General features: G+C 48.0%; 1 protein-coding gene across 1 annotated transcript in view; it reads left to right on the top strand.

The window, feature by feature from the left end:
- LOC147889416 (uncharacterized) overlaps positions 1 to 25914 on the top strand; it is a 207297-nt gene that overhangs the window by 109037 nt on the left and 72346 nt on the right. Inside the window, exon 11 of the mRNA XM_087391248.1 lies at positions 15385 to 15456. Coding sequence (XP_087247374.1) covers positions 15385 to 15456 — 72 coding nt within the window. The remainder of the gene's footprint in view (positions 1 to 15384; positions 15457 to 25914) is intronic.

Below are 25914 nucleotides of genomic sequence, written 5' to 3'. Positions count from 1 at the left end.
TGCTGTTGAAGCAAAAATTTGAGATGAAGGATTTGGGAGAGCTGCGTTACTTCTTGGGCATTGAGGTTATTAGATCCCCGAGTGGGATATGGCTGTTGCAAAGGCAATACGGTTTGGACATGCTGTCCAAATATGGGATGACAGGCTGTAAGCCTATCTCTGTTCCATTGGAGCAGAATGTGAAGCTCAATGCAGAGACAGGTGAGCTTCTTGAAGATATTACTATGTACAGGCGCATAGTAGGTAGCTTGATTTACATGACTATAACCAGACCAGATTTGAGCTATGCTGTGGGGCTGGTGAGTCAGTTTATGCAGGCACCGAGGAAGCCACACTTGGATGCGGCTAGGCGCATACTGCGGTATGTGAAGTCCACATTGCATTATGGACTGTTTTATGAAGCTGGGTGTGCATTACAGGTACATGGATACACAGATGCTGACTGGGCTGGTAGTGTCTCAGACAGGAGATCTACTAGTGGTTTTATGTTTTCCCTTGGGAGTGGTGCCATCAGTTGGAGCAGCAAGAAGCAGCCAACAGTTGCCTTGTCGAGCACAGAGGCTGAGTACAGGGGTGCAGCAATGGCTGCATGTGAGGTAGCTTGGTTACGGAAGCTACTTGCAGATATGGGACAGTCAGTTCATGCAGCAGTTGTCATTCATTGTGACAACATTAGCAGCATCATGCTTGCTAATAACCCAGTTTATCATGCTAGAACGAAGCACATTGAGGTGCATTATCACTTTGTGAGAGAGAAGGTTCTAGTTGGTGAGATTGATCTTGTCTATGTCAGCACTGAGGAGCAGGTGGCTGATATTTTTACGAAGGCATTGGGTACCGAGAAGCTTCGCAGATTTAGGAGCTTGCTTGGTGTACGTGAGATGGATTTGAGCTTGAGGGGGAGTGTTGAGATATCAAGCTCTACCCCCGATATATCTCCTGGATGACTATCATTTATGTCACCGCCTATGTTAGTTGTACTCGTGGTGTAGTTAGACTACCACGTATGTTTTTGGTTTGGGTTCACATATGAACCACGTATTCTAGGGTTTGACATATAGGGTATTTCCCTCTTCTATTGTATTGTTGTTGTGTGCAAAAAGTGAAGAAAGGCTTCACCCTCCAACCTATAGTCATTTATGTCACCGCCTATGTTAGTTGTACTCGTGGTGTAGTTAGACTACCACGTATGTTTTTGGTTTGGGTTCACATATGAACCACGTATTCTAGGGTTTGACATATAGGGTATTTCCCTCTTCTATTGTATTGTTGTTGTGTGCAAAAAGTGAAGAAAGGCTTCACCCTCCAACCTTGTGTCCTCTCTCTTTTGTGTGTTGTGAAGAAAGCTGAACTGGAGTCTCCTATCTCTCTCCCTTATTCTTTACACCTTCCCTGCTGCTTGCCTCGACCCTGCTTGCCTCGACATTAGTATCTTCCTGCTTCGTAAAGGGGCGGATGGGAAGATCGCAGCCTTGGCCCCAAGGAATGGCCCTAGCTTTGCTTTCACCTTTCTCAGCGATGGCACCTAGACTTGGACAGACGACTCGGTCTGGGAGGCTCTCAGAGAGCAGACGCACGCTCAGATTTGCTCCTGGATAGGCCCGTCAGGTGGACAGCTTCTCGAGACTCAGTGGTCCGAGGGTGACGTGCGCCTGTAGTGGCGTTGCGCCGCCAAGCGCTTCAGATTGATTGTGATCCTCAGGCCCCCTCTGTCGTGGCCCCTTCCCCAGGATGTCAGAGCCTGGACTCCTCAGAAACTCCGAGCCTTCTACGGGATGACTACCTCAGAGATCTCGAGTTGGCTCGAGAAAGCGTTTGTCCAGGGCACTAAAGGCCTCACGCCTTTGCTAAAAGTTTTGAAGAACGGGCAGAACGCTCCCCCTCCAAACCCTCTCAAAAGCGTCAGCGCCTTCATTCTGAAATGCCAGCTTCTTCATCGACATCAGCCGCGAGCAGACAATTGTTCGCAGCCTACCAGTCCTCACCATGAGCTTACACCTTGTCTCCTGGAACGTAAACGGGTTTCATTCTTCTGGCACCCGTGGTCCTAGGAAGCTCATCTTGAGACAGGAACTTCAGCCAGCAGTGATTGGTCGCTTGGATTTACTCTTGCTCCAAGAGCATAAGCTTTCAGTGGCCCATTCCCGTAGCTGCGGGAAGATCCTCCCTGGGCGCTCTCACAGTTATTGGGAGCCCTCCATCGGTGCACAGGGGAGGAGTGGCGGTGTCTGTACTTTCGTTTGCGAGTCGATTGCCCAGGGAGTTTTTGGTCATGGTACGTTGATCCCAGGCCATGCGCTTTGGGTTGGCCTAGAGTTGGAGGGCTCCAAAATAGGAATCCTCAACATCTATGCACCCACAGACCTCCGTTGCAGAGCCACTTTCTGGAGGACACTCACAGAGATTCTCCCAGACATGGATTCATGGATTGTTGGAGGTGACTTCAACAATCTGGAGACTTTGGAGGACCAGCAAGGCAGAGGACCAGAGTTTACAGGTATAGCTCAGGCAGAGCAGTCCGCTTGGGACTCCTTTATCTTCGCGACAGGAGGTAGGGACAGCTGGAGAGACCCGTCCTTCCGCCGATGGCACGGGAGCTTGGACTTCTCGTGGGGCTTCCGCAGGGAAGGAGGCAGACTCCTGGAGAGACTGGACAGATTTTATGTCAGTGATTGGGCCATCAGCAGAGGTGGTCAGGTAGGTATAGTGCCAGGGACGACACTCTCTGACCACGCGCCTGTGCTCTTATCACTAGACTCGGCAGCTCAGTCCCTTCCTCCCCATTCGTACAGGATTCCCGATTCCATTTTCTCTAGGGAGGAGGTGCGCATTAGTATCGATAGCCTTTGGGACAGAGATTGGGGCGAGTGCATGGATCTGGTAGAGTCGGTGGCTCAGGCTTTGCAGGAGTCCAGCCAGATTTGCCAGCTCGTAGCCCTTCAGGTTCGCCAGGAGTGGTGGGGCAGAGAGAGAGCTCTTCATAGGGACCTCGCCTCCATTCAGCGACTCCAGCAGGCAGCTCCGGGTTCGGAGGAGCTTCGGATCCAGGCCCTTCGAGCCAAAGCCCTTCTTGAGGAGACCCTCCAGCGCCGCTCAGAGTTTTCTTATCACGCCTCCCTCTCCTACTGGACTCGGAAGGGTGACCGGATGAGCAGAGCGTTCTTCAGGACGCATGGCCAGAGGGCAGCAGGTGATCAGCTCCGGAGTCTTAGGACAGCGAAGGGGCACATCGTTACTGATCCGAAAGAGGTCTTGGGGTTGGCTACCGACTTCTACAGGACTCTTTTTCAGCAGGAGCAGCTTGCCCCTCGCACTAGACGTTCCCGCGAGGAGGTGTGGAGGCATATTCCCCCCCTTGTTCAGCCCAGCATGCAGGCGACGTTGATGGCATTGTTCACTACTGTCGAGATGCAAGAGGCCTTGATGGCCATCGATGGGCAGAAATGCCCTAGCGAGGATGGGCTCTCTCGCGCTTTCTTCACTTCTTTCTGGGATCAGATCCATCAGCCCCTCCTAGCAGCCCTACAGAGGATTTTCAGCAGCGGACATATGCCAGAGAGCCTCTCTTCGGGATTGATTTGCCTCATCCCGAAGGGAGGAGACCGACAGGAGATCTGTCAGTGGCGCCCGATCACTCTCCTCACCACTGCCTACAAAATCCTTGCCAAGATGATCAGCGCCAGAGTTCGGCCTCTACTACCTGACCTTATTCATGACACTCAGACAGGCTTTGTCCAGGATCACAGTATCCTGGATAATGTCTTCACCTTCTCAGAGGCGGCGGAGTGGGCTCAGCACAGTGGGTCGCACTTAGCCATCCTACTTCTCGACTTTGAGAAGGCCTACGATCGAGTGGACTGGTCATTCTTGGAAGGTACTTTGGAGAGACTAGGATTCCCAGTAGGATGGATTCAGGGTATCTCAGCGCTATACAGGACAGCTTCCAGCAGGGTCATGATCAGCGGCAGGATGGGAGAGCGATTTTGTTTGGAGAGATTAGTGCGTCAGGGTTGCCCCCTCGCTCCTTACCTGTTTCTCTTCTTCGCCGAGGCGATGACATACTACCTTCGGGCGAGGTCGACCGAGATCCGGGGTGTTCACCTTCCCATCAGGGAGGATACGGAGCTCCTGGACTCGGAGTATGCAGATGATACAGCACTGTATGTTCAGGATGATGAGATGATGCTGGAGAGGGTGAGGTTGGCCTTAGAGGTCTTCTGCTCGGCAACCGGTGCGAAAATCAACTGGAACAAATCAGTTGATTTTCTCACAAACCCTGGGGCATGCTCACAGTGGGGGAGATTTTTGGGTTTCAGATGGATCCCACGGGGACACACAGCTAGATATCTCGGCTTTCAGGTTGGCCTGGACATCACGCCAGCTCAGCAGTTTCTCCCGGTGCTAGATTCCATTTGACGGAAGCTGGCTTTCTGGAGCACTGCTAAGCTCTCTCTTGCAGGACGTGCTCTTGTAGTCAACCAGGTTCTCCTGGTCACGGCCTGGTATGTGGCCTCCTGTTGGTGCTTCTGGAGATCCAGTGTGGCACAGCTCAGGAGGTTGGTTCGGAATTTCCTGTGGTCTGGGGGGGATGGCCTCAGAGATACCAGAGCCAGGGTAGCCTGGCAGACAGTCATTCTTTCGCAGGCTGAGGGTGGCTTGGGGGTCATTGATCCTGAGCTTCAGAGTCAGGCCCTGCTGGGCAAGTTAGTTATCCGCGGTTTGACCCCGGGGGGGCAGACGTGGAAGATGTTATTTCAGCAGGGGATCGGTTCTTGCGTCCCGCGCCGAGGTGGAGAGTGGCTACTGTCCCTTCGGTGGATCTTCACCTCTGCACCGCTCACTCACTCGCGCTCCCCGCTCATTGGTAGCCTGCTCTTGGTTTGGAGGCGACTCCGTCTGAGTCTCATCCAGTCCCCTCCTAGCTGTCAGGAGGAGATTGACCGCCAGCCGCTCATCTGGAACAATCAGGTCAGAGATGTCTTGGGCCTTCAGTTGGGGGAGAGGTCACATATCATGTGGGACAGTTGGATGCGGGGGCCAGCCCGGTCCCTTCGAGTTTGGAGGGACACCTACAGACACTTGGAGACCGCTGCTCTAGCGGCCGCAGTTGGAGGTGTCCGTGGAGCTCAGGGGAGACGCACAGAGATAGACGGAGCGATTCCTGCCGGTTGGCTAGCTCCACCTGAGATTCAGATCCTCATGCCTGGTGATGACCGTTGGCTTGGACAGTTCACCCCCCGTGGCATCCCACTGGTGGTTGCAGGCCGGTTGGACCACTCCTCTATTTCCTTCTTCGCGGTTTTGGGAGACGGCCGACTCAGGAGAGAGGGTGTGCTCATTGATCCCCTTCTCCTGTGGCAGAGGGTTCGGGTTGTAGGCCTCATGGGGAAGGTTTGGCGGACAGATCCTAGTATAGAGCAGGATCAGCTGCAGTTATGGCGACTCTGGCTTTGGGAGGGGTGGGCCTTGTCAGAGCTTGATTGGGACCCAGGTGAGTGGAGATGGCCAGAGGTTACGGCAGGCCAGGGGCCGACCCCTTTCTTCGCTTATAGCACCACATTGGGCAGGAGAGTTCTTGGGAGGATGCAGAGCCGCCCGCCCACCCAGCGGCCCAGTTGGTATGCTCAGGGTATCTCCAGGCTATTTTTGCAGGCCTTCTGGAAGGCCTTGTGGGAGAGCTGGCAGCCGCGGAAGATTTCCTACTTCCTTTGGCTACTCGCCCACAAGGGTCTTCCAGTGGGGAGCTGGTTGCGGCAGGATGGACTTTGTCAGATCTGTCATGAGGACGAGGAGTCACCAAAACACTGCCTGTGGAGCTGCACTCGTGCCCAGGAAGTGTGGAGGTGGACCTTCGGGATCCTTACTCGCGCAGCACCGGAGCTAGGTTTGATCACTTGGGGCGCGTTCTGCTGGAGCAGCACCACACCTGGCTTTCATCAGTTGTTCGAGGCAGGCCCGCAGGACCCCATGTTCCTTATCACACAGGGGACTTGGGGGCCGCTAGAGGGCATTCCGCCGCACCTGGCAGAGGCTGACACAGGATCTCAGGAGAGGCAGCCAGTCTGGGAGATTATTAGCAGCATCGTTGGATGGCACATTTGGACCTCGCGCTACGCGCAGATACTTGGTGGCACCTCTCTTTCGACTGCCCAGGTCATGACCGATATCTGGAGTGAGATTATACACACAGTCAGAGGCCAGTGGGACCAGATACAGGGAGATTCCCGGGCTGGCCGGGAGAAGCGGAGCCGATTCCTCCGTGATTGGGATACGCAGGGCCTCTTCTTCGCGCATACTTCTCAGGGCCTTTAGTGGCGCTATTCACCACCTCTCTGGCTATTCATTCACACTCGCCTGATCCCTCCGTGAGAGAGAGCTTTTTGTTTCCTTTTTGGGCTGCGTCCGATTTGTGAACGCAGCCCCGTCAGTTGCAAAACTGACCTCCTGTATCTTGTTTTTGAAGTAATATAATCAGCACTGTTTTTTCAAAAAAATATATATCCAAATTTCAAAATGTCTTTATATGATCCACACATGAGTACTGCCATTAGGTTATATGTTGAGGTAAAAGGTCTAGATATGAAACCCTCATCTGAGTTTGTTGCTATCCACATCTGGTCTTGCTGTTTCTTGGTGAATACGATAAATCCTATCCCAAGAAATGTTCCTAACAAAGTTGAATGCTGTTTCTTGGTGAATACGATAAATCCTATCGCAAGAAATGTTCCTAACAAAGTTGAATGCATTCTGTATGGACAATCTCATGGAGATGTAGTACCGTTTAAATATGATGATGTGGTTTTACCATCCCAATGGGAGATAGACTATGAAGCCGTCAACTCTGAATCAGATCCTAAACAGTTCCCTCTTTTGATTCAAGAATCTGACTCGCATGGGATTTACAGTTTTAAAAATAAAGCAAAAATGGCGGCGAAGCACCTTAGTCTAAATCTTTGCCCTGAGCAACCGCCTGGAGAAGATCATGGTTCTGATGCATCACTTCGTTATAGAAAGCATGTTGCAGTAAATGACATGCCATAGAATTGAAGCAATTTTAACAAAGTCATCAGTAGTGCAAGCACCTCCCAAGATATGATGATGTTTAGGTCCCTAGAATTTGAGGATCAGAAATGGCCAAAAACTATTCCTTTGAAAAGCTTAACCCATGAAGGATCCGATAAAGCTGTGTTTTCTCCATTTGCAGTAGTACAAAAAGAAGCAGCTTAGCCTTTGGCAAACCATCAACTAAATTGGTGCAACTTGCACAACTAGATGGTCCAAGAGTGCCTAGATCAAATCGCAAGAGACGTGAAAGAGCTCAAAGGTACATTAGCCCAAGTAGCAAACAAGATCAACGACTTGGGGCCTCAAAATGTTCAGCCTCTTGTAGTACATACAGTATCTGCAGTAACAGAGCCGCAGATACAAGTGGCAGCTACCAAGCCTCTCCGACATACAAGTCTTATGTCCCACAAAGGTAAGTCCTATTCCTGTTAATTTTAAACCACAGCAGAGGAAGGATTTTTAAATGTTTGATCCCCCCGCAAAGGCATTCGCTTCACCCAAGAATTTCTGGAAGAATTTTAAAAGAATATTGCCAACCACAGGTGACCAAGAATGGGTGGTAGAAGCCCCAGAAGCAATTCTGGCCGTTTCAATGCCACCACCTCTAAAAAACTTCTTTGCAGAAAAAGAAGCTCTCCTATGGCAACCCCTTGAATATACTGTCAAGCCTTTCTACAAACAAAGGTTTATGCCTACTCCAGGATTGGATAGTGAGTCACCCATCATTGACTATAGTTCCCCTTTGGTATTCCCTCCGCAGACTAAAAGCATAGTGCCCACTTACACTACATATCCTGCACTTGTTTCTACTCAGAAGCAATATTTTGAGCCAGGCCCGTCCACTCTTTCAGATGATATTACCCAAAGGCTCAACGCCTGGCCAATCTGGGATTACGACTCCGATGGGAACAGCCCAAACTCTGACCATGAATTACACTATTCATCTTGGAATGAGAGATATAGTGATGGCAGGTCCAGTAGTCCTGACCCATGGCCTATGGAAGATTATTATACATTAGATACTGTTTCAGATCCAAAAACTGAACCATTATGGATATGGGGATACCAGTGCACAAATCCTCATCCTTTTCCTCCCCAGCATTTCCTTCCCCCGTAGAGAGTCCCTCTAGAGTACCTTCCAGCTCCTCTGCCTGAAGAGTCAGCACCACAGATTCTAGAATATTCTCCTTTCTTTGAGGAACTAGACTCCTCCCTCCAAGATTGCATGCCATTCAAAGAAGAATATGATACAGAGATGTCTTAGGCATCTACTAGCAGAGCCTGGAAAGGCAAAAGAACGGCATTCCAAGGAGCACCAGGATCTCATGTTGTCGGTAGTGAATTTCAAGTACGCAATGGAGGCGGCCCTCCTATGCAACAATCCTTAAATCCTAAGAATTTCCTAGGGTATATGATTGATCTGGATTGCCTGACGCCACAAATGACCAAAGATACTCTCAAAGTTTTGTATGGTTTTATGCAAGGCTTAACAGAAGTATACCATTGGGATCCCAGAGCAGCAGCCACAGAAGCCACACGAGGTTTCGCAGGAAGCCTTGGCAACTGGTGGGAATGGATGCCTGACAACATCAAGGAGCAATTATTGTCCAGCATGAATGGTAATATCCCTAATGCCCCAGATGCTATAATCTCTGCCAACGCAAATCAGTTTTTGTCGACAATGGCTGATGATTCCTAGCAAGCAGCTAAGGAATTTGCGGCACAAAAGCTATGTGACATATCCCTGCTTGATGAATATAATTGCTACATACAAAAGTTAGTTTATCGTGCCGGATTGTTTTCTGATACTCCATCAAAAAGGCAATATCTTTATTCTCTTCCACTGAATTTGGGAGATGCAATTTTGACGAGGATAGAATCTCAAACAAAACTGGTAAATATCAATGGGCAACCGATAGAGGTACAAAAGACTATGGAAGATTTCACATTTGCAAATCTTTTCATTTTGTTCAAGTGATCCTGAAAACACAATGCTCAGAGCACCTTCTTCAGAAAAGATTAAAGAAATAAATGTTTTCCACAAAGGTTTGTGATGTATTAGGCCAGGATCAGTTTTGTAGGAAATAGCCAAAATCAGAAAGAAGATACAAAAACAAGAGATGCAATTGTCACCAAGTGAAGCGCCCAAGGTTCAAAAAATTTAAATGGAGATCCTCCAACTTTCGATGCCCAAAAAGGTATGCAAGACGCCGCAAATATTTCAATAGGGTAGGAGGAGGTAAATGTTTTGTTTGTGGCAAAAGAGGGAATTTTGCCAATAAATGTCCCCAAAAGGCAGGCACAAAGCAAGAAAGGCAAATCAAAAGTTTTTTCTCCATTGCTCGTCAGCCTGAAGCATGGGAGATAATTTCACAAGCTAGCTCAGATGATTCTGTGTATGAAATATCTGAATCAGACACATCTAAATGCTTATCTTATGCTGACTTGCATGAGCTATTCACCAGTGAAGACGAAGACCAGTTTATGTATGCAGCTATGGAGATGCTTGAAGAGATAGAAGAAGAAGAAGAGCAGCCTCCTAGGCATTCTCACCAAAGAGGAAGAGGCAGAGGCAGGGGAAAAATTGCCTTCAGTTTTCCATTATTCCTATAAAGATAAAGGTAAAGATCCTCTAAAAAATCCTCCATTTATTCATGGTCCTTCATTTCTCCATAGAGGACATCAAGCCCATCCGGCAGCAACATTGGCGCCTTCTCATTATGACAAATTGGAAGCACTCCTTGGCTCTACCCATCCCCCAGATATTGAAGCACAAGCAATGTTTGCAAAGCCTCAAGGAGAACAACATAGAGCAGAGCAACTCCAACAGCAAAGAATAGTAAGAGATCTCCCACATGAATCTTCAATAGCAAATCAAATCAATGTATTATCAACAGCATTTAGCTCACTTCCTAAGCATGTGGAAGAAGTTGAGAAGCAAATGAAAGGAGTAAGTGTGCAGATTACGCAGTTTGAAGGCAGAGACAATCCAAAAACCAGAAAAGCCAACTCTAAAGCTTACTTCTGGAGATCTGCTAAAAGATATGATGAAGACTAATCAAGACAATGGGGGAAAAAAGATCATGAGGATAAAAATCATGATGCACCCTCCTGGGTATGAACCATATGAGTTGACAGCATTCGTAAATTCAGGAGTAGAATCAAATCTTTGCAAATACAATGCCATTCCTGAAAAGTTTTGGAATAAAGTTCCAAAGAACAAGGTTTTAAAGGGCAGAACTGTAGGAGGTGGTACTATAAAATCTTATTTGATCTCAAGAAAATTCCCAATCAGTATCATGGGACAAAATGCAGAAATTGATTGGTACCAAATGGACTCCCAAGGTTATGATGAGTTACTAGGTATGAATTTTCTCTCTAAGCATGTTCCAGTATGTTTTTCTCTTTCCTGGCTAGCATTGCATATGAATGGAGGTTTTGTGGTAGTCCCATGCAAGGAAGAAACAACTTACCAGATCAAACCAATAGACAACTTAGAACAAGTTGCTATGGTCCAAGAACACAAAGAAGCCATTATAGTCCAAGACTGCACCTTTACAGAAGAGAGAGAAGACTCAGAAGCAGCTCAGCAAGCATTCCCAGATGCACAGGCACCGGATGAATATTCAGAAGAAGATCTCATCTGCATTATCCAGCAATGGAAAGAGAAGAAAGATGCAGAAAAAAGTCAACAAGCTGCCTTCTTGGCTGCAATAGTAGAAGTAATACAGAAGAAGGAACATCCTTGCTAGACAAAAGGTGGCTTTACAAGAATGAGCGTGTCCCATTAAGGAATAGCTCCCTCCTTTTATAGCCAAGAGAGGGAGTCTCTCCCAATAAATGCATCCTCCCACATGCATGGTGTGTGTGGAAGAGTCTCCCATGTGGGCTAGGCGGTTATGCACTCTCAATTGTGTGCGACAAGCCTTTGTCTCATTTTTTCACATAAATCAACCCCATATCCCAAGTCTAAGATACTTCCTTGGTCTCTTCCCAATTTTATAATACGTTCAAACATCTACGCATCCTTGAGGGACTGATCTAGAAATCTGAAATATCTCTCTCCTTACTCCTTTGACAAGCGCTTGGCTTCAATTGTGTGCAACAACCCTTTGCCTCATTTTTTCACATAAATCAACCCCTATATCCCAAGTCTAAACCCAAGTCTAAGATACTCCCTTGGTCTCTTCCCAATTTTATAATACGTTTAAACATCTAGGAGGACAAGTGGAGGGTTGGCACAAGGAATCTTGCCACCTCATCCTACTTTCCCATTATTTAACTTATATTCTTGGACTTTCTACACCCCCTCCACATGGGCCTATCCTACATGGAGAGAATAATCTAATATAATATCCATCTCCACCTATTTTATATTACTTCTCCCATGGTCCTTGGGCCATATCTCACTAAATGCAGGCGTGGGGCCGCCTAAGTGGAGGGGTGGTACATGGAAGATCCATGCCACCTTATCATTTTATATTATTACTACCATGGATTATGTACAACACACCTTATGGGTCCCCTTACGTGGAAGGGTGGCACATGGTCATGCCCTGCCACCTCAACCCTGGACCTTATGCACATCATATTTTATTATACTATTGCCACACATACAAGCACACACACATATTTATGCCTTTGACTTTTGTCAAATTTATCCATAACAGTACATACATACATACATACATACATTATATATATATATATATATATATATTCCCGTTCCCCGTCCTTCGAGCTAAGGACTTCTATTAAGTATAAACAAAATCCGTGAGAGCAAGCTCAAGGCGAAAGCTTCTTAGAGCAAGAACAAGAAATAAACCAAGTCTGAGGCTGAAAGTACCATCTTAACCCTATGGTCGACTCCGAGAAAAAAGGGGAGCCCCTCCATTCCCTAAGGGATATAGCCCTCTTGGAAGAAGCTGGTCGTGAAGTCCCGTGCATGTCATCCAATAGTATGAATAGTATCTGTCTAAATAATGGCCAAAGCGTGAGAGGGGTGGACCTGGGATCCATCCAAGGCCTCTCTAGCTCTCTAGGTATGCCATGCTGAAATACTCACAAAAAGGAGATCCTCTCCAAACTCTGAAAAAAGTACCTCTCCTTGTAGTAGGTGCTCTGGAGGATCCCTACATGCTGTCTCATGTGGGCACCAATGTGTGTATAGTATCAGTCCATATACTGGCCATAGATTGGGGGGGGTGAACTTGGGAACCCTCCATTGCCTCCGTACATCTGGCCCCCCAAATATGCCAAGTTGCAATGCTATCCAGAATCTCCCATGATGTGTCCACCGAGGAATGAGCAGCTCTGAAAGCAGTGAAGGGAACATCCTAGAGAGAACAAGACTCCACAGAGTCGTCATATAATGAAGGATGAGTCTGAGTCATGTCCATCGAAAAACACCTGAGGGCCAGTAAGGGATAACCATGCCACTGATCCCCAAGTCATTAAGATATGAAATATGCTAAAAATCCTAGCAATACCCTTCTAGATCGTCCTCGCCTATCTGCAATTTCAGAGGCAATGCTGAACTGACTCAACTGTTGTGTGGCATCGGGGAGAAGTAGGGTCAGTCCTAAACCTAGATCTCCACATGTTCACTGCAATCCCTCCATGCATAGAAAGCCAAAAGACGAGAGTGATCTTTCTATTCCGGAGGGATTTCCAGAGCTTCCTCCAAAAGTTTTTATGCACCTCTGCTGAAATATGAAAACTATCCCAATGAGGAGCTTTGGAGGGCCTCCAACCTCTACTGCTAAGCTGAAATTTCCTGGCATTTTTTACTCTGTGACGAAAGAAGGGGATGCTCTTCTCTCGGTGCTCTTCATCAATCCACTCCCGGTCCCACTGCAAGAACCTGATGGGGAACCACCATATAAAAGAATTCCTTAATGATGCTCCTGCGTAGGTGTGCAGAGGATCCCTGTGGATGAAGGAGTAGAAGCGATAATCCCCTTGCCTGGTGAAGAAGTAGGGGCAAGAGAGAAAGGAGGCTACTGCTCTGCTGATGGAGCTCAGCCATAAAAGTAGCATTAGCCTGGAGTAAGGCACGGGTTTCAGCAAATGGCTTGCTCCATAGGAGAAAGCTCCTTCACATGAACATCTGAAGGGACAGGAGCAACGTCACCAGTACACGGAACTAGGACAAGAATATCTCCTACCTGTAAGACATGGTTCGTGGCGCCATCAGTAGCCTCCTGAGGTGGAATTGGCTTGACAACTCTGGCTGGCACCCAACGGGGGGCGACTAGAATAGGGCGTGCTGATGGTCTTGTTCGCGTTGTAGAAGAAGGTCTAGGACGAGAGGTTGACGGTCATGCGAAAGAGGTGGAAGGTCTAGCAGCACGAGAAGTGATAGGATGTACAGTAGATCGTGAAGAAGGTCTAGCCGAGGTGGTGCTATGAGGCTGTACACCTGTGGACCTTTTAGGCCTTTTCTTTTTTCTCTTCCTTGGGCAATCTTTGGCAAAGTGCCCAGGGGTCCTGCAATCCTACACTGATCCTATCTCCCAGCGATCTCGACTCTCTGCCTAAAGAATGAGCCATGTGGACGCTGGAGCATGATGTGGTCATCCATAATGTTAGGGTCAGAGACAATGACCCTAACAACACGTGGCACCCCGTCCGACCTGACTACCTCTACTGCCAAAGAAGGCATCTCAGGAAGGGGGGGATTTCGGTGACTATCCCGAAAGCAGCTCCAATGGAAGATAAGAGTCGATGGTACATCTGAGAGAGGTTGGGGGAATCTGGAAAAGAGTGAAAGCGTCTGGCCATCCTCCACAGGGTCAAAACCCAACAAGAAGGGCGTCAAGAAAATCCTCCTGGAGCTCGGTGCTAAAGGGCTGGCCTGAAGCACTGTACCTACTGGATCTGGGGAATAAAAAACAACCTGAAAGAAACCTTGACCAAGCAGACGAACATCTATGAGGTGTCCTGCAAAGTCTCTAGGTAAAGCGGCGAGCATCCATTCCCTAGCCTATAACCTGGAAGGGTGGGGCCCATGGATGCGAGCAAAGAGCGATGTCGAGCTCTCTTGCTATGTATCTTTTCTGAGTTGCTGCAACTCGTTTTCGGGAATGTGATGGTTTCGTGGCCAGTGGAAGTGGGCAAGGATTGGATGAAGGCTGAGCCATCGTCAATTGAGGTGGAAAGGACGACACAGACACAGTTGAACCCCGTCCGACTAATATGCTGCTAAGAAGGAGAGGGAGAAGGCTGAGGGGAGGGAGGCTAGGATGGAGATAGAGAGGAGGAGGGGGGGAGAGGCTAAGAGAGGGAGGAGAATGGAAGAGGAGGAGAGGGGATAGAGAGGCGCGAGGAAAGGGAGGTAGGGAGAGGGGCTGAGGTAGGCGTGGAGAGAGGCTCAGGGAGGCGAGGAGAGGGGCTGAAGGAAGCGTGGAGAGGTGAGAGGCTAGGGGCAGGGATAGGGAGGCAGTAGTAGGGGCTGAAGGGGGAGGGGGTAGGGGAGAGGAGAAGGGGGCCGAGGGAGGCAGGTGTAGAGGCGGGAGAAGAGGCGAGGGTAGGCGGAGGTAGGGGCTCAGAGGGCAGGGGTAGAGGTAGGGAAAGGAGTGGGGAAGGCGAGGGTAGAGGCGTGGGTAGGGGCGGGGATAGATAGGGGTAGAGGCAAGGAAAGGGGGGCGGGGAGGGGGCTGAGGGAGGCAGGGGAGGGAAGGTAGGGAAGGGGCTGAGGGGAGGGAGGAGAGAGGGGAGGGAGGGAGGGGGCTGAGAGAGCAGCACTATAGGCGGGAAGCAGTAGCAGCTCAGACTGTTTGTCAAATCTTTTGCTAGACCCGATGGTCAAGACATCTTTATTTACACCAGGGAGTGTCGGTGTATTTTTTTTTCTTTTTCCAAGAAAAGTACTTCATTAAGTATGAATAAAAACTGCAGAGCAAGCTCAAGTACGGGAGTACATCATCTCAAGCATGAGAAAAAAACAGCCCAGAATGAGCAAACAAAAATCCCAGGTGGTGGCTGAAAATGCCACCTCATCCCTGAAGGAGAGTCTGAGAAGAAAGGACAATCCTTCCAGACTCTGAGAAAAGCAACCCTCCTAGCAGTAGCAGTCCTAGAGGTTCCCTGAATGTTCGCCCAAATGGCCATCAAAGTGTGTATAGTATCTGCCCAGATACTGGCCACAGTCTGAGAAGGGTCGGTGTATTTTAATGAGGATCTTCTAGTTCCTACATCTAGTCCTGGAAAGTTCATGAAATTTGAAAATAATCAAAAAATACAAATTACTCTTTGCGATGCTACTTTGTTTGATCCATTTTTCTATTTTCTAGCAACTTATTTCATGTTCATTTCTAGAAACTGTCAAGGTGTGGGCTGCACTTAATGCCGGAGGATGCTGATGGTCAGTTCACGAAAGCGTCTATAAAGGTGATACATTTTGGACTATAAAATACATTAACCTTGAATTATTTGATTTTAAAAAAAATGAACCTTGAACATTAATGTCAGACCTAAAGAATTGAAAATTTATGACTTTGTTTGAAAACTGAATATAAACCTTCTGCTTCTCCCCCCAAAAAGGAGTGCATAGTAGAAACGTAAACATAGCCTCTGTCATACCATTAGCCTGACGATTCTCTTGTGTTTTCCCATACAATGCATTCCCGACTACTTTGTCTAGTGTAATTCTCAAACTGAACTGTGTCAAGAAGAGCGAAGCCCAAAACAACTTCATTTTAGAGGAAAATTGGATAACATCAATGTCGAGTAAAAGCATTCTACTGTGGAATGGGACAAGCAGTAATGAGGTCACTATAATGGGTAAAACACTGAAGTCTCACATATTAAGAGTTGACCTTAATCCATTCGTCTATAGTGGACAGGTGAACCTCATCAAATGTTATGCTCTAGCCGAGATAGCATGACCTCGGAAAGATCGGTGGGCATTTTCTCTTAGATGATTGACTTTTGTAATATTTCATGGGCATAAATTAAATGGTCAAGGGAAGTAACTGCCAAGGTCCACGGTGAGGGTGTAATGGCATTGACTAGGTGGTTCTGAGTGCTAAGGCCTAGGTGCACCTAAATGTGTAATAATGCCAAGGGGCAAATGTTTTAAATTGTGCCCCAAAAGAGGGGTAAATGGTGTACCAAGTAAAAGGTCTAAAATGATGACATGTGGCAGAGGGAACCATCTAGGGAGTTGTGGGCATGTGGATAGGCATGAGGAATGAATTACGTATCTGTAGTGACATGCGATCCATGAGAAAGGCTGGGTGGATATACGTGATGCCATCGCCTGTGATTTTTCCTTGCCCGTGATTGACGAAATCCAAGAGAGAGATAGGAATTGATCCTATCAATTGGTATCAGAGCGTGCAGGTTTGACGAGGGGGAAAGCGGCGGGGTAGGCTGACAATGAGCTGTGATGGCATGGCGCACCTTCGACTATTTGATGGACAAGCCTTGCGTGCTTGTGGTTGATGCCAGAAGCTTAAGCTCTTACAGAAGCCACAAATCTCAGTTAACAAATCGTGGGTGCGAACGCGAAGCATACTAGATAGTTCCGGAGAGGACTCATAATGGGATATGTGACGACGAACAGTACAGGTTTGCTGAGCAGTGATGTGTGCTCATGTGGAGGTGGCGATAACAAGTTCAGTTACGTGGGCTACATCGATGTCATAGTTACCAGACACGAACTTTCGGGTCAACGCGGTGCTGACCCCGAACTTAGTAGCGAGCTGAACCTTGTCCCAGACTCCTTTAAAAGTTTGCACAATACAACAGTGTCGTGTCTGAGTGAGAAATAGCTTACTTTAGGAGGGTCGGCACCAGGCGCGGGATTTCTTGGAGTGAAGCGATACGTAGAGCTGGGTGAATAATCTGCGTAACTGCAGACGAAAGCTATAGGTATATCGGAGGTGATCAGACGAAAGCTATATTTTCCCGTTTTGCACAGGCCGGAGGATCTCAAAGCATCGTGGCTACCGGGGCCAGCCATTTGCTTTAACATTGACAATGAACCTTTTTATGCTGATTTTGGACCACTCGATCTGGCTTGTACCTATCATTTTGCATGAAGCCCTGTGCGTGAAAACAAGCCCTCAGTTCAGCAGGAGGAGTGACGGGTGATTTTTGGGTCTCAGCGTCGTCTCCGATGATTTACTCTAGGGAGCAATTTTTTTTTTTCTATCACAAATTTTAGTTTCCAGTTTGCAGGCGATTTCTTCCTGTACAGCAGAGGTTGCAATTTATTATTCCTGTACAACAAAGGGGAATCTGAAAAAAAAAAAAACTATATTCCCTTTTGAAACAATGGAGGCAGAGGGACAAGATTCCAGGGTGAATCCTAGTGAATCTAGAGCACGGTCTACACAACAAGTGTCCCATCACACAACACCTACTCTGGTGGGTAGGATTTCTGTACTAGAAGATGCTTTACAGCAGATCATGAACCAACAGCTTCAAGTGAATGCTGGTCAAAATGAAATTAGGGAGATGGTGTAAGTCTTGTCGGCTAGACCATCTAGAAATGAAAAGGGCAAAGCTCCAGCAGAGCTAGAGCCCAGTATACACTCATCAGAGCGTGCGAAGGTCAAGGTACCTAATATTGCCAACTATAGACCGGAGAAGTACGCTGGTCGGATGACCGAGCACAGTTCTGATGGATCGAGGTTTGATTACACAAGTGGGAAGAAGCCTTCGCCATTTGTGAAATTAGATCTGATCTAAAGAAAATCCGTGAGACCACTCACATGTTTGTTGAGGCAGCGGATAGATGGTGGATAAAGCAACAGAAAGATCAAGTTGCCCCTACCACCTGGGAAGGGTTTAAGGCTGAATTTAAGAAACACTTTCTTCCAGCTTGACGAAGAGTCCCGAGCTTGGGATGCTTATAGAAGCCTTCGCCAGAGGAATTTATCGGTGGCAGAGACACTGACAAATTCAGGGAATGTGTTATGAAGATAACAGACCCTCTCCCTATGTCGGTTCAGTTGAAAGTTCACTGCTTTTCTCAGAAATTCTTGTAGTGAGGCATGCTCAGGGAGTTTGTCAACCAGCCTTATAGCAATGGTGGAGGGTAAAGCCTTCAAAAACCACCCCTTCATGACGGCGTCATTGGGTGGCACCGACATCTTTGCCGCCAAGACCCTCATCCTTATGTACATCTCAGAGATGCTCTCTCCAGGCTTCGTGGTGTCAGTGAATAACTCTTGGACAATCATGTGTTCAAATTTTTCCAACTTGAAAGTGCGTAAGAATTCCTCCCTTAGGTCTGTCCACGTCTGGAAGTGGTTCGGAGGAAATTGACTGTACCATACATCCGCTGCATCCTCCAATGACAAGGGAAAGATGTGAAGGAACGCATGCTCATTCTCCACACCTTTAGCTCTACGTGCTGTGAGGAACTTCCTCACATGAGCTTCTGCATCCTCATGGAGGTGGCCTTTGAACTTTTGAGTCTTCACGTGGACCTTGTTGAGTAGCTCGAGAAGTCTAGCTCTGTCTGGAGGACTGAGAACGGCCATCCCCACCCGAGAGGTTGGAGAGGCGGCTGTAATGAGTATTGGTGCTCCCAAGGAGGAGACCACCCCGACAACTCCTCCTGTGGAGGACCACAATGGAGAAGTCACTACTGATGTAGTCATAGAGGAAGTGTACCCAGATGGTAGGGTGTAAGTGGGGGGTCTCGGTGTTGCAGAGGGAAAGGGTGAGAACATGGAAGATGTGGGGGTGAAAGAGGATGGGAGAGCATTTGGGAAAGAGAGGGACGGAGTTGAAGTCATGGATGAGTAGGCAGAAGGGAAGGAAGGAGGTGGTCGAAAAGGCAACACCGGTGTGGATGGAAAGGGAGATGAAACCATCATCGCAGGTAAAGGCATGGCCGGAGCAAAAGTACCCCGCAATGGAATAGATGTAGAAGAAGGATTAGCTAGGAGCCCGGAGCTATGCATAACAGATGAGGTAGCAGCTTGTCCACAAGAGGTTGAGGCGGGAGCAAATGGAGTCACCACTCCGGTAGAAGAGGTGGTTGATGAAGACATCGTTGCAGGAGGAGAGGGGTTGCCTTGACCTTGATGAGTCCTTGAGGAGCCCTCGTCCTTAGTACCCTCTTCTTTCACCTATTGTCCGCTTTGCACTTCTTCTTCTCCGGAGTCTGGATCTGACCACCAGGGTTCCTGTTGATCCAAGTCAATGAGAAGGTCGATGAAGTTACTTGCTCTGGCTACTGCTCCAATGGGCTCACTTTGTGCTCGAGTTGAGGACTTCGCAAACTTACGTCGCACGTAATGCTTCTTGTACCTAGTTTGGTCTGCCGGAAGTCTTTTCTCCACTCTCCTCAAGTACCTCCTAGTTCTCTCACTAGCTCCTTCAAATGTTTCAGAACTACTCGGCATAAGACCTCTCTCTAGGACCCTAGATCACCACTTCACTCGTGCTACTCAACACTAGTAGTATCCCACCGTGATCGCCATAAACTCCGGAAGTATTACCAGAGGCCTAGGGCCACTGGTGCGAGAAGCGAGTAAGACATGCCATAAGTGTCACTGATGGTACGTAGGCGAGTGCTTGTCGATGGTGTCAACTATGTGCAAGCCGTAGATGGTGTCAACTATGTGCAATTGGTACAAGTGTTGAAGTGATGTGAGCAAGAAGAAGACCAAAGCGGAACAACATCATGAAAGCCAACCCTCGACATGAATGGCAAGAACTTCAAGCACGTGACACAGGTCCGTTGTACCAGGTGAAGGGAGAGGAGGGGAGGAGAACACAACGGAAAGAGATTTTAGAGTAGCGAGCAGAGATGGAGAGTAGCATAACTCATTATAAAGCAAGATGACTGATACACCCCCAGAAGATACACACGAGGCGAGCTCTTGACTCTAGCCTCTCACTCCTTCACTCACGCCTCTCGCCCCTGCTAGAATGTCCCTCTCCCTTTCCCCTTTCCCCCTCTTCACCTTCTCCTCCTTTGCTCCACCCCCTGCTGCCAATCTCCTCTCCTTCTTCCTATTGGATGTCTTCTTGCACCCTTAGCCATCATTAGCCATTCCACCGTTTGTGGGCCGCTCTGTCCTTGATGGCTTCCGCAACACTCCACCCTGTTCTGGGTCAGTGAATCCCGTGCTCCATGTGTTCTCTTGTCTATTCCATGGGCTCCTGACACTAGTTGGTTGAGAGGGTTGGTGCACCACCTATACCTCTTAACTGTTGGACTGCTTCCCATGTGCACCAACAGGTGTATCCCGTGTACCATTGCGCCAGTACTTCCCTCTGATCGACTTTGACCATGGTGAGTCGAGGTTGAGGTTTGGCACTCTTCAGTCATGTATTGCTTCCGTCATACCCAAGTCATGTCTAGGTCAAGTCATGTCCAAGTCATGTCCAAGTCTGTTCCAGAGTGACCAAGATATGTGAACACACTGCGACTAGGTATGACCAAGGTGTAACAACTTGGCATCTTGCTAAGGTGACCATGATGTGACCTAGGTGTGACTCTTGGTGGGTCGCCATAAACTTTGAGTACAACAACGTCTAAGATTTGGAGTGGTAAAATACCATTGTTGAGGTGGCTAAATGAGGCTAAGGTGGCCAAATTGATTTGGAAAGGAGCATGCATGCACGTGGCTACGTGATGAAGGGAAGCTTCTGGTCGTGAGCTGGTAATATGCGAGGATGGCAACTATGAAGGTGGATGAGGATCCTACACGCGGAGGGTCGGGTCGGGAAAGGAGGCCTCACGAAAAGGGGAGCTCAGCGAGCCGGACGATCTTGGAAGAGGCGAGAGCTATCTGTGCAAAAGGAGGCAAGCGTAGAAGTTTGCTTCTGTTGATGGAGTGGCTGAGCCATTAATGGGTTCGTAGAAGGAGACGAGAGGACAGCAGCCAACAGTGGCCAGGACGAGAGCTCGAGGAAGAAGTAGAAGTCGAGGAGTTGGAGAGTGGAGATCCCAAAAGAGCACACGGCTGCTGGAGAGTTCAGAGAAGGAGCTGGCCATCACGCAAGAGAGTGGTAAGAAAGGATAAAGGAGACCAGGGTAGTGAAGAGAAAGAAGGAGTCGAGGAGCGGGCATGGACTGGAAGTGACGGGTGTGGGAGTTCTGAGAGCAGTCGATGAAGACTGTGAGGATCGCGATTGCATGGTTCTGGAGGGAAGCGGGGAATATGCGTGAACAAGGAGAGGCCAAGGCGGATGCGGGTGCTCGGTGAACATGAGGGAAAGAGGGATCAGTTTTGGAAAAGGAGAATGGAGTCACAGAGAGCATAGAGAGAGAGCTGAAGTCATATAGAGGCGAGCTAACAGCAAGAGAGCTCTCGCTCATCAAGGTTGCACACTCATGGGGCCAATATTTGGTTGGAATTCCTGGCGCATGAGCTCGGGAGGATTCAAGGAAGCGAGGGAACCAAGAGAATGAAGAAGCTCTGTAAAAAATCGGTGGGAGAGTTTTGTGTGGAAGGAATAGATGAGGATCGCAAAACGCTGGATGAGGAGGACGAGTTGCACACTGATACGCTGTTGTTCCTCCTGAATCATGTTGCTGTGTTGATCATGGAGAAACTCATCCCTGATTTTCTGTTCGATGTGACCAGAGATTGTTGTTGGGCGGGTGTATAGAAGACTCAAGGAGGAGAATACATGGTTGCTGCAGTTCAATTTTGTGGGCAGAGGCACTCATAGTCGCTCAGAATACATTGTCTAGTGAGCTATGGTTCACGGTTGTTGGCAGCCAGGGGAAGGCATCGCCACCACATGAGCTGCTGGAGAGTCCTGAAGGGGGGGCTGCATGGTAGAAAGGGAGGTCGAGAAGATACGTGAACTAGTAGGGGCCTTGGCGGGGGAGCTTCTCGTCGATAGAAGCTTGTGAGCGAGTGGATAGCAACCAAGAGTGGCTAGGATGTGAGCTCATAGGAGGGGCAAAGGTAGAGGAGCTTTGTGGATGGAGATCTCAAAAGAGAACACAGGAGCTGTGACTAGAAGGGAGATTGCAGTGCTTGGATGATCACGTGAAGGAGATGGGTGCATCCTTTTTAGTGCTTGATTGATGACTTTGAGAAAGATATAAAAAGATTTATGACTGTGGTCACTTTGTGGGTGATTGCCCGATGAGTTGTGGGATTGAATGCTTTATGAATCTGAATGCTTTGTGAGCTTGAGCTCAGTGGTAGGAGCATCATGTTGGGCTGTGTAGTCCATTGGTTTTCTTTTTGAGGTTGTTAGGCTTCTGGAGAAAATGTGGCCAGAGTATGAGTATGTATATAGAGGTGTGTAGAGACACAGATGTTGAATGAATACCTTTTGCCTTCTGATGGTGTTGTTCTGTTGTTTTAAACGTGGATGAGGGTCGCTGTGAAGGCGGATTAGGCTCTAATGCTTTTGTCCATCCACGTTTTGGTGCCTCCACGGAGGACTGTGCACTTCAGTTTACAAGTGTAAAGTTGTGCAATCAGTTGAAGTATTAAAGAGCTGAGAGAGATGGCACAGGACTTCCTAGAGTTTTGGGGGATGCCATATGAGAATGCAAAGAGATTCTTGGAAAAAATGGAATTTACAGCACTCATGAAGGATAGGGCAACCCCTGAGATTTTGTTTCAGATCATGAATTATTGCTTGCAGGGAGATGCAAAAGCATGGTTGCAGACTCAAGTGGCTACCTTCAGGACTACTCATCCTCAGCATCAAAATCCGGATTATACAGTGGTGAGAGCAGCTTTTCTTGCACGGTTTGCACAATGCAAGAGCCCTAATGAAGTATGGAGGGAGTTGTGCAAAATTCAGCAAAAGGATAGTCAGGATGTGGATTAGTATCTGATAGAGTTTGGTAGACTGTGGAGTCTATGCTGTGAGGCTTCGATTCGTGAAGTACCTCCGCAGATGATAAAGAGTTTGGTAGACTGTGGCTGGTCTGGAGCCTTCACTCCATTTGAAGGTGGAGCTGAGGAATATTGATAGTTTTGAGGATGCAATCAGAGTGGCCAGGGAGAAAGAATGGAAGGTTAAGAGATTGAGGCAGCTTGGTATGCAAGAGGAGCCTAAGAATCTCATTAGAAGCCCAGAAATGATCAAGGCATATGTAGAGAGAGAGCCGGTGTCTGTTCCTGTGTAGGATGATTCCCTGAAAAAGGATTTGCATGAAGCTGTGGAGCTGATGAAAACATTCAGCCTAAATTGGATGGAGACTGCAAGAAGAAGCAGAGGTCAAAATAACAAGAGAGAGGCTATGGATGGAGGAGAAGGAAGTTCAGCTGGTGCAAGGAGAGTACCAGGTTATATGATGAGCTGTAAGTTGGAATTGGAAGAGGAACCTGAGGAGACAGTCACAGATGAAGAGATAGATTTTTTGAGTGAGACAGAGGAAGAGACCATCTCATCAATGGAAGAGAGTCGGTTGTCTTCACTGTTGAAGGAACCGGATGCATATAGAGTTGATGATGTAGGGGAGCTGGAAATCATTACACTTATGAATGGAGGCTTGTCAGTTGCTATGGAGGAGTGTGTTGCTCAACCAGTTCTGTGTGAGGTGGCAGAGGAGAGCCCGAGAGAAGGGTTTGCTGCCATAGATGGCAGAAAGGTTGAGAGCCCATTAAAGGCAGCTAAGGATAAGTCTGTGTGTGTAGATGATGATCATGCTCCAGTGTTTTGTGGTGATGATGTGCATATGATGGCTGAATGCAATCAGTTTGTGGTTGACACTGTGATTGTGCATACCGAAGAGGCTTGAGATTTCAGGTTCAGCAAGTGAGGAAGAAAGAGGTGAAACTAGCAGTGAAGATGAGAGCTCAATCATGTGTGACAGTGATGAAGCTGATGTGGCTATTACTGATAAAGTAAAAGACCTGCAGTTAAAACACTTAGTTTGGGTGGGACCAACAAGTGTTGATTGTGTGCATGCAAACTGTGATGAGTATGATGAGGTTAAGATTCAGTGTTTACAAGATGATGGTGATTCAGTTGATGAGCTGGATTGCATTCTTGATGATGCACTGGATGATATGTTAGCATTGATCTCTTTAGAAGAGAATGTAAACACGAGTATGCATGTTGAGCTGGATGGTAGTGATAGTGTCGGTGATGATCAGCTAGATGCTTTACTTGATGATACCCTTGTGGATTTTGCATGTGTGGTTGGCAATGACAAGAAAGAGTGTGCTGATATGTTTGAGCATTCTATAGGTGGGAAGGATGTTTGTTTGCTCCTGGGTGATCTTGATAATTCATGTGATGGGTTAAGTTTTGCAGCTTTTAAGGTTGAGGCAATAGGGTATGTTGAGAAGTCCCTAATCACAGATTATGAGCTGGTGGTGCCCGTGAGATCTGTGTGTGAGGTAGTGACCTCAAAAGATGTGACTCATGAGAAGAGGAGCAAGACTCATGATACAAGAGTGATGGCTAATAGCCAGTGGAGTTGTGTAATGTCTTGGCAGGATAAGCTATGGGATCCTGGAGGCTTAGTGAGGATGTGGGTACATGGAAGGAGCTGGTGGCTACATCAAATTGGTGTGTTGTTGATTCCTTTTGATCCAGGAGGATGGTGGATTATGCATATCTGGCAGTGGAGGGTTCAAAGTTATCCTTTTGATCCGGGAGGAGAACAGCAGAGGCATAGAGTACAGGCTTGCTTTGTTTTGATCCAGGTGGTTTGCTGATGTTCTTCTTTAGCTGCTGGACATGAATGTCACAGCAGAAGAGAAGGGGTTGCTAGAGATGTGTGGATAAAAATGAAAAAATGTTTTTCACTTGTTGCATGTTGCTGGGTGAGTGCATATCTATGTATATAGCTAGTTGGTGGTGGCTTTGGGTTGTGGACACCCTCATGACGGACTCCACACTGATGATATATTGTCTTGAGATGGAAGACACTGCTACAGGGACTCTGGGAGATGATGAAGTGCAGTGAAGGAGCACCAAGCTAATCCAGAGCATGGTATTCGGAGTGTGACGGGGTTTTGTTGTGGGATGACATACGCCTTTCATGGTTGTCCCGAGTCTTTCTGTATGAGGGCATGAACTAAATGCTAAGTGTTGGTGCCATGCAAGTGATAGAATGCCTAACTAGAACCATATGTGCATCAACGTCTAAGATTTGGAGTGGTAAAATACCATTGTTGAGGTGGCTAAATAAAGCTGAGGTGGCCAAATTGATTTGGAAAGGAGCATGCATGCACGTGGCTACGTGATGAAGGGAAGCTTCTGGTCGTGAGCTGGTGATACGCGAGGATGGCAACTATGAAGGTGGATGAGGATCCTACACGGAGGGTCGAATTGGGGAAGGAGGCCTCATGAAAAGGGGAGCTCAGCGAGCCGGAAGATCGTGGAAGAGGTGAGAGGTGTCTGTGCAAAAGGAGGCAAGTGCAGAAGTTTGCTTCTGTTGATGGAGTGGCTGAGCCACTAATGGGTTCGTAGAAGGAGATGAGAGGACAGCAGCCAACAGTGGCCAGGACGAGAGCTCTTGGAAGAAGCATAAGTCGAGGAGTTGGAGAGTGGAGATCCCAAAAGAGCACACGGCTGCTGGAGAGTTCAGAGAAGGAGCTGGCCATCACGCAAGAGAGTGGTAAGACAGGATAAAGGAGACCAGGGTACTGAAGAGAAAGGAGTCGAGGAGCGGGCATGGACTGGAAGTGACGGGTGTGGGAGTTCTGAGAGCAGTTGATGAAGACTGTGAGGATCGCGACTGCATGGTTCTGGAGGGAAGCGGGGAATATACGTGAACAAGGAGAGGCCAAGGCGGATGCGGGTGCTCGGTGAACATGAGTTTTGGAAAAGGAGAATGGAGTCACATGGACCATAGAGAGAGAGCTAAAGTCATATAGAGGCGAGCTATCAGCAAGAGAGCTCTCGCTCATCAAGGTCGCACACTCATGGGGCCAATATTTGGTTGGAATT

Source organism: Dipteris shenzhenensis, chromosome 20 (assembly GCF_047967505.1).
Source record: "Dipteris shenzhenensis isolate YYH24624 ecotype China chromosome 20, Dip_SZ_1.0, whole genome shotgun sequence".
NCBI classification, from domain to species: Eukaryota; Viridiplantae; Streptophyta; class Polypodiopsida; order Gleicheniales; family Dipteridaceae; genus Dipteris; species Dipteris shenzhenensis.
This window is presented reverse-complemented; position numbering and strand designations above follow the sequence as displayed.